Here is a 12862-nt window from a genome sequence, read left to right as displayed (position 1 = left end):
GATCAGTAAGTTGTTATTACATTTACAGTGTTAACAGTGCCTGTTTTTGTACAGTATTAGTCATCAATGGTTCCTTTAAAGCAGAAGGTACAGTTTCTTTTTGCGTTTTAGGAAGTCATCCCTAGACGCTCATGGCATAACTTAGAACAATGTTTATGAAGGAGACATGCTGAGCCGGTTGGCACTTTCACGATACACATTACAACATGGTGGTGTCTGTAAAGTAAAGGGTCAATATTACTGAGTTCATACTTCACAGTGTATTTACTTTGGCATTATGAAAATATTTTCTCTCTTTTTGCAGGTGTTTCACCCTTGACTCGCAGCTGGAGCTTTGAGTTCTTACCCCCAGACCGTGAGTTGACCAAACAAGAGGGTCCTAGGGCTTCACACACTCATACACTAATACATGAAAGATGCTAAAGCTCTCTGCCCCCTGCCCTGAGTCTAACTGTGGAGATGTGCGAACGGCAGGGCCAATAGCATCAAGCTTTAAATATCACACAGTTAACTCTTGTGTCGTCTGGCACTACTTTGTCTCTGCATCTCTGTCATAGTTTTATCAAATGGTCTGAGTTTTCTGATTGGCGTTTGACAGTGAAAGTAAAGTACAATAGAGCAGAAGCTCTAAAAGTTACTCAAACAACTGACATTCTATAAACCAAACATCACATCACAGTGAACATGTTCCTGGACCTTTAGGACGAATAAAAACACAATTCAAACACAGACACATCGTCCAACACAGACGTTCCTCCATCACAGCTCAGTTTGAAAAACAAACGTCCAAAAGAGAATCTCTCAGGTCAGTCCCGACCCACAGTCCACATCTGCACCAGCTGCTCTTACAAACATTTATTTATATTCCATTTTATATGTCCTGTTATTTTGTGAATATTCATAAGGTTTTCGTGATGTTTTTTTTCTGAATTTGACCATATTTCCACATTCTGAGGCCGTATTTGACACAGTAAGTCCGAGTGTCCGCAAAGGTTTTCATTTCATTTATTTATTTATTTAATATGGACATTACATTGGACGAACCAGATGTATTGTTTTAAGTGTTATAGCACATGTGCTAATTTTCAAAACCTGTCCATGAGGAGCTTTTAGGTTAAAAGATAAAACACATTATTAAACAAGGTTTATTGTTGTTTATTGTTTATTAATGGAAGCCCCTTGAGATGCAGCATCTCATTTTGGAGGAGGTCCACAAAACAGTGAAACAAAACACACTCATCTTTAGATGAACATAACACATGCTGTTCACCTGCAGAGACAAAAGGCTGTGAAAGCTCAAAACTTTCATCACATATCTGAAGCAGTGCAGTGACCATAGACTGTAAAAAAAATGGACGTCTTCTGTTCACTCCTCCCCGTTTACCAGATTGACCACGGCCGTGGGGGAATTCATGGCGGATTTACAGACTCCCCCTCCCCAGCTCTGACGAAGCATGTTCCTAAAAAGGACATAAGGGCGGGATCTTCACCGTAGACTCCGCCCTTGCGTGACGTGTAGCTCGCGCTGCTCCAATGCTAACAGTCCGAGCCTCATTAAGTACCAGATTTCTAAAATTCATATTACGAAAACCAGCCTGGTTTCATATATTGTTATTAACCCAGCGTTATCTCAGGAGGAATATCTAGCCTAGTCTAGTGTTGAAACAATTGAAACCAGGCTTTAAAGTAGTTTTTGACGTGTGTAAAGTCCAATGCTTTTCAATGGGGGCCTAGCGGCGATATGGAGGTACTACAGCAATGGCGGAGCAATGGCGGCCCCCACGTTTGTGGTCAAATAGCAGGGCAGCCAGCGGCCATTGGCAGTGACTCTGATCAAAAAAGATGATTTTATATCAATAAATGTGCATTTATTTGTTTAAATGTGAGTTTATAGAATGTCAGTGGTTTGTGTAACTTTTACTGCTTTGTTTTTCCAAACAGGTTTTGCTTGATTTTACTTTAGTTTCACTGTCGAACTGCACTGAACATTCAATAATTTGATAAACTCTGTTTTGAGCAGATAATAATAATTTAAAAAAAGAAAACAGAGGACTTTCCTGAAATAAGATGGAATTGGCGAATGAGAATCACAGTTTGGCTAAATAAAAAAAATGAGCACTGGTTTTTGGGTCCTGAAACTATGAAAAAATGATTTGAAGTTTAAATGAAGTTGGTATGAAAGGCAAAATACATACTGGAATCACAGACATGGAGGACACTGCCATTGAAATGAATGGAGAACTGCTGCTGTTTTCAGGCTTTTATAGACTTTTATTTACATAAACACGGCCCACCGACCCCCAAAATAATAAAAAAAACGGATCAATTTAGCATCAGTGCATTTTTTTGAGGTGGAACTACGAGTGTAATTATTTGTTCTCATTAAAATGTTTGAGAAAATTCAAAGATGGCACTAATACAGAATTTTGACTAATTCCACTTGGAAACTGACCAGCTAGTCTGAGTCCATCCCTCAATTCTCTTCCGCTTTATCCGGGGCCGGGTCGCGGGGGCAGCAGTCTCAGCAGAGATGCCCAAACTTCCCGGTCCACACACACCTCCTCCAGCTGTTCTGACCCCGAGGCGACACCAGGCCAGCTCGGAGACATAGTCCCACCACCGTGTCCTGGGTCTTCCACGAGGCCTTGTCCCACTAGGACATGCCTGGAACACCTCCCGCGGGAGGCGACCAGGAGGCATCCGGAACAGATGCCCGAGCCACCTCAGCTGCTCCTTTCGACGTGAAGGAGCAGCGACTCTACTCCGAGCTCCTCCCGGGTAACTGAGCTCCTCACCCCCAGCCACCCTGCGAAGGAAACTCATTTCGGCCGCTTGTATTCGCGATCTTGTCCTTTCAGTCATTACCCAAATCTCATGACCATAGGTGAGGGCGGGAACGTAGATCGATCGGTAAATTGAGTCGGTGCAAATGAACATTGGACGTTTTACACAAATCAATCTGCTAAACATCAGTTTCGAGCAGAGAATTTTTTCCCTCGTTCTCCGTTTAAATGAACGGGCTTCACGCTCGACCGGAAGTGTCTGGACAACGGAAGTGCCGAGACAACGCAAAAAGTGGCAAAAGTGGGCGGAATAAGGTGAATAAGCTGCGCAGTGGCGGCGTGATCTGCTAGAAAATAGTCCCTCAAAATGCGATCATTTATGTGATGCAGGTCAGTTATATTCTAAAAATTATTCTATTGACACAGACATTTATATGGTTAGTCTGGCGTTATAAGTGATTTGCCTCAGGTGCTCTGTGGAGCGGGTCACACTGTTTTTAATGCAGACTAGCTGATACCATAGACATGCACTAGCCTTGCATTAGCCTAGCGCCACGAAACTCATCAAATATAAGAACTGCATGAATTACAAAAAAAAAAAAAAATCTCCAGAAATCAGCAACACTCTGGATAACTAGGAAATGAGGCCCTGTGTCAAAAATCCTGAAATATCCCTTTAAGGGTATAGAGCTGGTCCAGTGTGCTACGACCAGGACGAAAACCGCATTGTCCCTCCTGGATCCAAGGTTCGACTGTCGGCCGGATCCTCCTCTCCAGCATCCTGGAGAAGACCTTACCGGGGAGGCTGAGGAGTGTGATCCCTCTGTAATTGGAGTACACTATGGGCCCGATCTTGTGCATCAAAACGGAGACGATAGCGTGACATTTTGCGCTCAGTAGCAGCACTTTGTGATCTTGCCACTCCAGACTTAGCGCATTTAAGTGGGTGGAGACACACATTTTCCTCCAACCAGATCGACTCCGCGTCCAGGAGAGTGGTTGTGTGGGAGTGGGGGGTGAACATGTGCTTTTGTTTTGCTTCGCGTTCACGCCGAGCGCGGCCGATCCGCGCCACAGCGGACGCTGTAGCTCTTTTTCTCTCGAGACGTGAACATGGTTTAGCTCACGATGGGGTAAATAAAGCTTTTAGTTTGACCTGTGAGAGCCTAAGGCTTAAGAAAGAACGCAAGACAGCGCAATATAAACCAGGAAGTGAATGTCAGCCGTGTTTCCATCAGTGCAGTCGCCTCCTCTCGTGACGAATGGCACATATAGCGCCGCCACTCGGAAAATAATTCGCCAAGAGCCTGCGCCGCCCCGTGCACCGCCACAAGATCTGGCCCAATGTCTTCCGAAAGCAGCCCATCTAAGTGCATCAAACGTCAGAGAGAGCTGGATGGACAGTGGCTGTCCATAGTGGAGATGAAATGAAAGATGAGATCAAATTAATGGTCAGAAATGTAAAAACAGGGACCATGTCTCTGTCGCCTCGGGGTCCCCCAGAACAGCTGGAGGAGGTATGCGACTGTGCGTGGATTTGGAAGTCTGGGCATCTTTGCTCAGACGAGCCGGCCCTGGATAAAGCGGAAGAAAATGGATGGATGATGGAACATCCAACACATCATTTTGAATATTGTCTCCACGTTTGGACACTTTTATGAGACCTTAGGTCATGTGACCTAAGATATTAACCATAAACCAAGTCCAGATTATAGTATTGTGACAGTTACCATATTATCCCAATAGAATTGGTGCACCAACTCAAATCAAATTAGAACAGAATATATATATATATATATATATATATAAAATTACTTGTATGGGGTTAAATCTGTGCCACCAGGAATTGAAACTGAAATGCCCAACTTGAATTGAATTAGTGATAAAAACTGAAATTTAAACTTTTTTACATTTTGCCAAACTAACTGAAAACTGAAATTATTTTGATTTTAAAATTCAGTCGATCCGGTTTTGCCTTTGCACTGTTACCATGGTAACCAAACATCCGGGTGTCTGGTTGTGTGACCTGCCAGATTGGTCATGCCAGGGTAAAGTTTAAATCTGAAATACTGAATAGTATTTATTTATTTATTTTTGATTCCATTCAGGATTTCAATTTTTATCACTGATTCTTAAATCGGGCATGTCAGTTTCAATCCTGGTTGCACAGATTTCACCCTATAAAGTTGGCAGTGCAATGTTTACAGTGATAGTGCAGGTGAATAGAGAAAGAACAGAGAGATCTCCATATACAGGAGGTGCCAAACAGATTTGAGTGAACTGTTTAGCACCTGTGATTTTTTTTTTCATGTTTTCATTTCAGTGTCTGAGCTGAGGGTGGTTCTTCTGGGAAACAGCTGGACTCAGAGGTGCTTCGTTGGGAACCTTTTACTCAACGAAGAAGTATTCAAGATTAGTTATTGTCCATCCTTCATAAGAGTCAGTGCACCAGTGAAGGACAAAAAAATAACAGTCTTCAACACCCCAGACTTTTTATGTCCTGACCTCACGGACCCGCAGCTGACTGACCTGATACAGGAGTTAGCAGAAGCCTCAGGGCCTGGGCCTCATGTGTTCCTGCTGGTTCTTCAGCCTGAAGACTTCACCCAGGAGCAGCAGGAGCGGCTGCAGACAGTGCTCGAGACGTTCAGTGAACATACATTTGATCATGCAATGTTGATCACCACAGACAGAGAGGAGACCACAAGTGCCGTGTTTATAGAAAACCAGCCTTTAGAAATAATGATCAGGAAATGCAGATACAGGCACATGTGGCTGAAAGACTTCGATGAAAATGAAACAAGACTGAAGAACTTTAAACTTGCAGAGCTGTTTTCACGACTGGCCCAGACAGTTAAAGAAAATCAAAGCGGCTATTTAACTCATGACAAAAATGAAGATACAAGCTCCTCTGTCCCAGAAGCAGAAGTTAGCCTCCTTGCAGAGGTTCAAAAAGCTGGTAAGTATTACAGCATCCTGCTGTGCTAACATAACTGCCTAGTTTTAATATTCACTATGATATTCACTAATGCATTTTAGGACTGACAGGAGTGCACCCAACCAAGCCAGACGCAACCCTTACATCTTCTAGTAAGACAGTAGTATAAAACATTATGAATGTATGTTGTGTATTTTATGATTAATATTATTTCTTTCTACAGATGACTCTGTTAGGATTATGATGTTTGGAAAAAGTGACGACAAAAAGAAAACATTCAGTAAATTCATCACTGGGGCAAAGAATGATTCCACTAGCCCAAAAGTGGAACAAGGGGAATGGAGAGGAAAGCAGATAACTGTGGTAAAAACAGCAAACCTCTTGAGTTGGTCTGTGGAGAAAATAAGGCAGGAAATAAGAAGATGTGTACAGCAGTGTCATCCAGGGCCAAACGTTCTGCTGCTGCTGGTGAAGCCTTCTGACTTCACTGAGGAAGACAGACAGACACTTAAACTCATCCTGACATTGTTTGGTCCGAATGCTTTTAAACACTCTATTGTTGTCTTTACCCACAGTGAGGCGATGACCAACCCTGTTCACAAGCTTCTTGTTGATTGTGAAGCAAGATTCTATAAATTGTCGGAAAATAATCACAGTCATTTAATGACACAAATTGAGACAATGATCCAAAGCAACAATGAGTCCTTTGTTACCTTTGCTGAGGACATCTCTGGAGAAATGTCTCTGAACTTGGTCCTCTGTGGGAGGAAAGGAGCAGGAAAGACCTCTGCAGCTGACACCATTTTAGCACAGACAATGTCTTCCAAAAGCAGCCCATCTAAGTGCGTGAAACGTCAGAGAGAGCTGGATGGACGGTGGGTGTCCATAGTGGAGATGCCGTCTCTGAGTGATAAGGCTCCACAGGCGGCGATGGAGCAGTGCTTCGACAGCATTTCTCTGTGTGACCCTGATGGTGTTCACGCTTTTCTCCTGGTTTTACCTGTGGGACCTCGCACCGATGAAGATAAAGATGAGATTAGGATTCTTCGGGAGACTCTGGGCCCTCGAGTCAATGTCTTCACTATGATCCTGTTCACTGTGGAGTCAGATCCTTCAGCTAAAGCCTTCACTGACTTTGTGGACCAGAACAAAGACTTGCAGGAGTTGTGCCAAAGCTGTGGGGGCAGATACTTCATCTTCAACATTAAGGATCAGCAGCAAGTCTCCACAATGTTAAAGAAAGTGGAGACATTGACAAAGTTCAGGAATAAGCCTGAGAGCTACACAAAGCAATTGTTTGTATACACTCAAATGGAAGCAATCTCAACTCTACGTACCAAACCAGCAGCAACTCAAACTGAAATACTCTCTGGTATGTATCACTCTTTCATTTTTTTTTTAAATATTTAAAAATTACTAAACATGCCTTTGATTGCACAAATTGCCTCAATAGGGGCGGATCTCGGAAAAAGCGGGGTGGCAAGCAGGGTCAGGGTCAGGGATCATTTCTGGGGTGGCATTACAACATTTTGCAATGTCAAATAGCAGGGTATGGAATTTTGGTATGGAACTTTTTCAAGGAGATTTTTTCCTTTTAGATGCAGGCTGAATCTACCAAAATTATATACAAATAGCAGCATTGTCCATAATATAAGTAGCGGGTTTCTAACTAATAAACTAATAAATTAAAAAAATCTCGGGAGCCATGGGAGTTGCTTGGCCACGCCTCTAGATCCGCCCCTGTGCCCAACATCATGGTTCGTAGCCGAGTGGTTTTCTCCCGGAGCTAACAAGCTAGCCGCGAGGTGCTAACAGCTAGGTCAGAAAATTCACAGAAAACAAGCAGCATATTATGCACAAATAACGTCAATAAAGCAGGCAACTGCTTGAAGCAGCAATAAAAATTAAAATGCACCGAAAATCTATTGTAGTTTGAATACGTGTGGAGACAATGAGTGGAGTGTTGTGATGATGCCACAGACAGCGTGTGGAGGGGGCGTGTCGGAAAGGGTCAGAGGTTCTTAAAGAGACAGAGGCCTATTTCAAGCCATTTTGAGAGAGCAATTTTATGCAAGGCAGTTATTTTGATTTTCTGCATTTACAGACCAACAGAAGGTTTGCTCATCATTGTAGTGTCATATAGACTGGTGCTATGTGATTGAAAAAAGCATAATACCCCCTCTTTCATAAAATAAATGTACTAAGATGAATAGAATAGTGTAATTTATGTAACATGGACTGTGGAGTCCACTCATTTGGGCAAAAGAACACAGAAGATCATGTGTGTGAATTTGGAGCAACCTTACCTCTACTACATCAAAAAGACACAAGTGAACCGGAAGCACTGGCTGAAAAGACGAGGAAAAGCTTATGACAACATAGGCATGCAGGTATTCTGATCAGAGGAAATATACATAAATATATATATAAACCCAGAGGTTTTCCCCGAGTCGCGCAGCAGAAGCAGCTCCTTCTGAAAGCAACACAAGCCACACATGCACTACATGCGACTGACGCATTTTGACTGGTTAGCTGCGCACGCGGCCCGAGACATTTCTTTTTGACAGTCTGCCATAACACGGTGCCCCGTGAGGCCATAGATTTAATATGATAAATGGCATGGTTTACATCATGTTCATTCAAAATCATCTAAGCATGGTGTGAACACTCTGAGTGTTTAACAGTGGTGTTCCCCTTACTAAAAAGAAGTTTACTTGAAGTGCTTGTGTGGACTTCTGTGCTCATGAAACGTCATCACATGCGGCCCAAGTCCTGCTCCAATTCAAAGTTCGCTTCTCAGCAAGTTCCCTGAAAATATATCATATTTTCATATTTTAGAGATTAAATTATTTGTTCGTTTTTTCAGAATAATTTGCAACCCCCAAACCAATTAAAGGGGGGGTATTATGCAAAATCGACTTTTTCCAGCTTTACATCATGTTATTAAGTCATTCCCTCATTAAAACCATGCCTGAAGTGTTGCCTTGGCACATTCACGTATTTTCGAGTAATCTGTAAAAACTCTGATGGCGGCCATTTTAGGGATAAAACGCCTGATTCCTTCTGGGAACGCCTCCACCGCCTGGAGACGCCCCGATCCTTTCGTCACCAGCCGAGTAACCAACCACTGCTCCTCAGCAGAACCCCCTCCCCGCAGTCTAGCCCTAAGATGTAAACAGAGTCATCATGGAGGATTAGCTTCATGTGTTGTGAACCGGAGCTACAGCAGACTTTTACAAAGACACACATCAGTGTTTCTGTTACCGAAACACCCAGGATTCAAACCGGTGACAAGAACACTTATTTCAGCGTCTGGTTCTGCGCTGGGCCTTGATGATACACAGAGCCTCCGGAGAAAGCTAATGCTAAGCTAAACCTCGAGTCATCACGTGAAAACGAGAAATATGCACAAATAAAGTCAATAAAACCACCACACACATAAAGAACCGTTTAACAATGATCACACACGGAGCCAGGCTTGTTGATTTGGAAGTTTATTGCTCACATTTCATCTACAATGGGTCATAGCCGAGTGGCTTTCTCCCGGAGCTAACAAGCTAGCCGCGACAAGCTAACGGGAAAATTCACTGAATACAAGCAGCATATTATGCATTAAAAACGTCACTAAAACAGGCAACTACTTGAAGCAGCCTTTATGATGATCACACACGGAGCCAGACTTGTTGATTTCGTAGTTTATTGCTCACATTTCATCGACAGTGAGTCGTGGCCGAGTGGTTTTCTCCCGGAGCTAAGGCACTATTAGCCGCGACAAGCTAAGAACCTTCACCTTCACAACATTCATTGAAAACAGGCAGCATATTATGCACAAATAACGTCAACAAAGCAGGCAACTACTCGAAGCAGCCTTTACGATGATCACACAATGAGCCTGGCTTTACACATTTGTGGTTTATTGCAGACTTTACATCAACAATGAGCTGTAGTCGATTATAACAAGCTAACGGGTAACCTCGAAAAACCATTGTCCACCTGCACAGATAATGTCCGTCGTTTGAATGGTATGGGCTCCTGCAGATCCTGGTGTCGTCCATGGGGGTATAGTTAGAGATCCATAGGGCATGGCAGATGCAAAGAGATAGCCTCCAAACAGCAGTTATTTTTCAGGCAAGAGCCCCTTCCAAGCGTCCGGTGTGGAAGGTTCGTCTCCAAATAATATCCTGTGTGGCCATTGTTCACAAAGTGATAAACAGTAGCTCCTTTCCTTTTTTTGCTGTTACTGAGCTGCAGAGCGGTCAATTAAAAGCCCTCAAACTGATGACTGTAATCTGTGATTAATTCAATCACAATTTGATTTAAGCTGGTCAAAATGACTGAATACGATGTGACAACCAATGCTGTTTTGATGATGATTATAATTATAGTGTTGCTGTTTTTGTTTCTTTTGCAGGAAGCACAGAGTTTGCAAAAAGTCTAAGGATTGTGTTGATTGGAAAGACTGGGAGCGGAAAAAGCAGCTCTGGAAACACCATCCTGGCACGACAAGAGTTCAAATTTGACATCAGCCAAACATCTGTCACTAAACTGTGTCAGAAAGCCCGGAGTACAGTGAATGGTCGTCGTGTGGAGGTGGTGGACACTCCCGGCCTGTTTGACAGCACCATGTCTAATTATGAAGTCAATGAGGAAATGCTGAAATGCATCAGCATGCTGGCTCCCGGACCACACGTCTTCCTAGTGGTGCTGCAGATTGGAAGATTTACTCCTGAGGAGAAGGAAACATTGAACCTCATCAAGAAAGGTTTTGGGAAAGATGCAGAAAATTTCACTATAGTTCTGTTCACACGTGGTGATGACTTGGAAGACTTTGGCCTTTCCCTTGAAGATTATATTCAAACCAAATGTGATGATTCTTGTAAGAAGCTGATCGCTGACTGTGGAAACAGGTGTCATGTGTTTAACAATAGAGAAAAGAACATTGAAATAAAACACACTCAGGTCACTGACTTGATAAAGAAGATCGATGCTGTGGTGACAGCTAATGGGGGGGGCTGCTACACAAATGAGATGCTTCAAGAGGCTGAGGCAGCCATTCAGAAAGAGATGCAGAAACTTTTGAAAGAAAAGGAAGAAGAGATGAGAAGAGAGATGCAGAAAATAGAGAAAAAACATGAGGAAGAAATGCAGGAAATCAAACTTAAAATGAAGGAACAGAGAGAGGAAATAGAGAAAGAGCGCAGAGAGAGGGACAAAGAACTCCAGGAACTGAAAGACCATATAAAAAGTGTGTGTGCTCTGAGAACAGAAGAACAAAACAAGAGAGAGGAAGAAGACCGGCTGAGGAAAGAGCAGGACAGAGTGACGAGACAGGAACACAAGCAGAAGCTCCAACAGTTAGAGGTGAAAATTAAAATGGAATCAAAAGAAAACTTTGATAAAGAACTGCAAGCGACACGAGATAAAATGAAACATGATCATGAGGCCTGGGAGGAGGAGAGGAGACTGTGGTGGGATGATCGACACAAGCAGGACGAATTGAGGCGACAGGAGGAACACGAGAGACTGGAAAGACTGGAGAAAGAATACAAGAACAAAATGGAATCATACAGAATCAAGAAAGAAGAGGAGGAGGAGAACCGGCGTGAGCAAGAGGAGAAGCAGAGGAAGGAGTTACAGGAGAGACATGACAAGCAAATGGCGGAGCTGATAACGTCATACGAAGAGGAGGCTCGTCAGAAGGCTGTGAAGTTCAACGACTTTAAACGCAACCAGGAAACTGACTTTGCGGCTCTGATTGACAAACACTTACAGGAAGTCGCTGGTCTCAAAGAAGACATACAACAAGGACAGGAAGATTATCAAATCTTACAAAACCTCGCTTCACACAAAGAGAAAACTCTGAAAAGTGACATGGAGGATCTGCGCAGGAATCACAAGAATCAGATGATTGACCTGGCCATCGTGGTTTTAATGGAGAAGAAGGAAAACAGCAACAAAATCAGACAGCTCCAGAAGAAGCATGAACAAGAACGGGAGAAATGCAAACAAGACATCAATAAAAAGTATATGCAAAGGGGAAAAGAAGACATAGAGGAGTTGAGGACTAAACACAATCAAGAAATGGAAGATTTGAGGATGAATACGACAAAGGCGGACTTCAAACAAAGAAGGAGACAGCTGTCTGCTGAACACGAAGAACAAATGGTTCATCTTACAGCTGACTTATGGAGTCAGCAAAAGCAAGAACTCATGGTAATGATGGATGAACTGGAGGAAACACATGAGCATGAACTGAATCAATTTGCACAAAAGCTGTTAATGGAACGTGAGAAAGAACAGAATCTTCGCGTCGAAGAGTTGGAGAAGAAACAGCTGCAGGAGATGGAGGAGTTGATCAAAAAAGATGAAAGCGAAGAGAGTGCCATGGAAGCGGACCAGCTGAGGACCAAACACCGTCAGGAAATAAATGACATCAAGAAGAAGATGTTACCAGAAGAAGGCTTGTGTTCCATTCTGTAGTGTAACAACCTGTCTGTAAGATGGCAAAGTGAGGAGAGAGTGAAATTTGAAAGTAAACGATCAAGTTCCCCGTTTCCCTTATGATCCGACCAAAAAGCCACTCCTCATAGAAAAAAAAAGGAGAAGCAGCGTCTGATCCTAACGTATGCAGACAGTTCGCAAGTTGGCTAGTCTGGGCAACATTTCAGAGTCTGTTAGCCTGCTCTATGTATTTTTCTATTCACCTTATTCCGGAAGTTCCTGTAGGTGCTGCCATTCATTAGTCTGGCATCAAGACTAATCTCCGATGTTTATTAATTAATAAACAGGAGACTAGTCTGGCGACCCTGTCGTAGAAAAGCTACTGCTTGAGGCGGGACTAATGTGGGACGACCGAAGCCAATGAGAACATAGCGGATGTAACGACAGAAACAGCGACAAGAAAGTCGTCATTCGGACATAAACAATGGGGTTCCTGCCACACGGAGTTCAGGAAATGACTTCTGTCGTTTATGTCAGAAAAACGTAAGAATATAAGCATACCGGAGCATTACGTGAAGTGGTTGCTTGTGTTGAAAAACTACAAAACAAAGGCGCAACAACGTGACGCCCGTTCAGGGAGCTGCTCTGATTGGTCGGTAGGCTCCATATCGCTGCGTCACTTCCTTTGAAAGCGCGCAAT

At 43.1% G+C, this 12862-nt stretch overlaps 1 protein-coding gene across 1 annotated transcript in view; it reads left to right on the top strand.

Moving 5' to 3' along the window:
• Nucleotides 1-12201, top strand: part of LOC306981485 (uncharacterized protein) — a gene marked incomplete at its 3' end in the record, with an annotated part of 14364 nt that extends 2163 nt beyond the window's left edge. Inside the window, exons 2-6 of the mRNA XM_079581093.1 lie at nucleotides 305-355; nucleotides 5107-5742; nucleotides 5823-5873; nucleotides 5945-7093; nucleotides 10133-12201. Coding sequence (XP_079437219.1) covers nucleotides 305-355; nucleotides 5107-5742; nucleotides 5823-5873; nucleotides 5945-7093; nucleotides 10133-12201 — 3956 coding nt within the window. The remainder of the gene's footprint in view (nucleotides 1-304; nucleotides 356-5106; nucleotides 5743-5822; nucleotides 5874-5944; nucleotides 7094-10132) is intronic.
• Nucleotides 12202-12862: the final 661 nt, after the last annotated feature.

Source organism: Gobius niger, assembly GCF_951799975.1.
Source record: "Gobius niger genome assembly, chromosome: 22".
NCBI classification, from domain to species: domain Eukaryota; kingdom Metazoa; phylum Chordata; class Actinopteri; order Gobiiformes; family Gobiidae; genus Gobius; species Gobius niger.
This window is presented reverse-complemented; position numbering and strand designations above follow the sequence as displayed.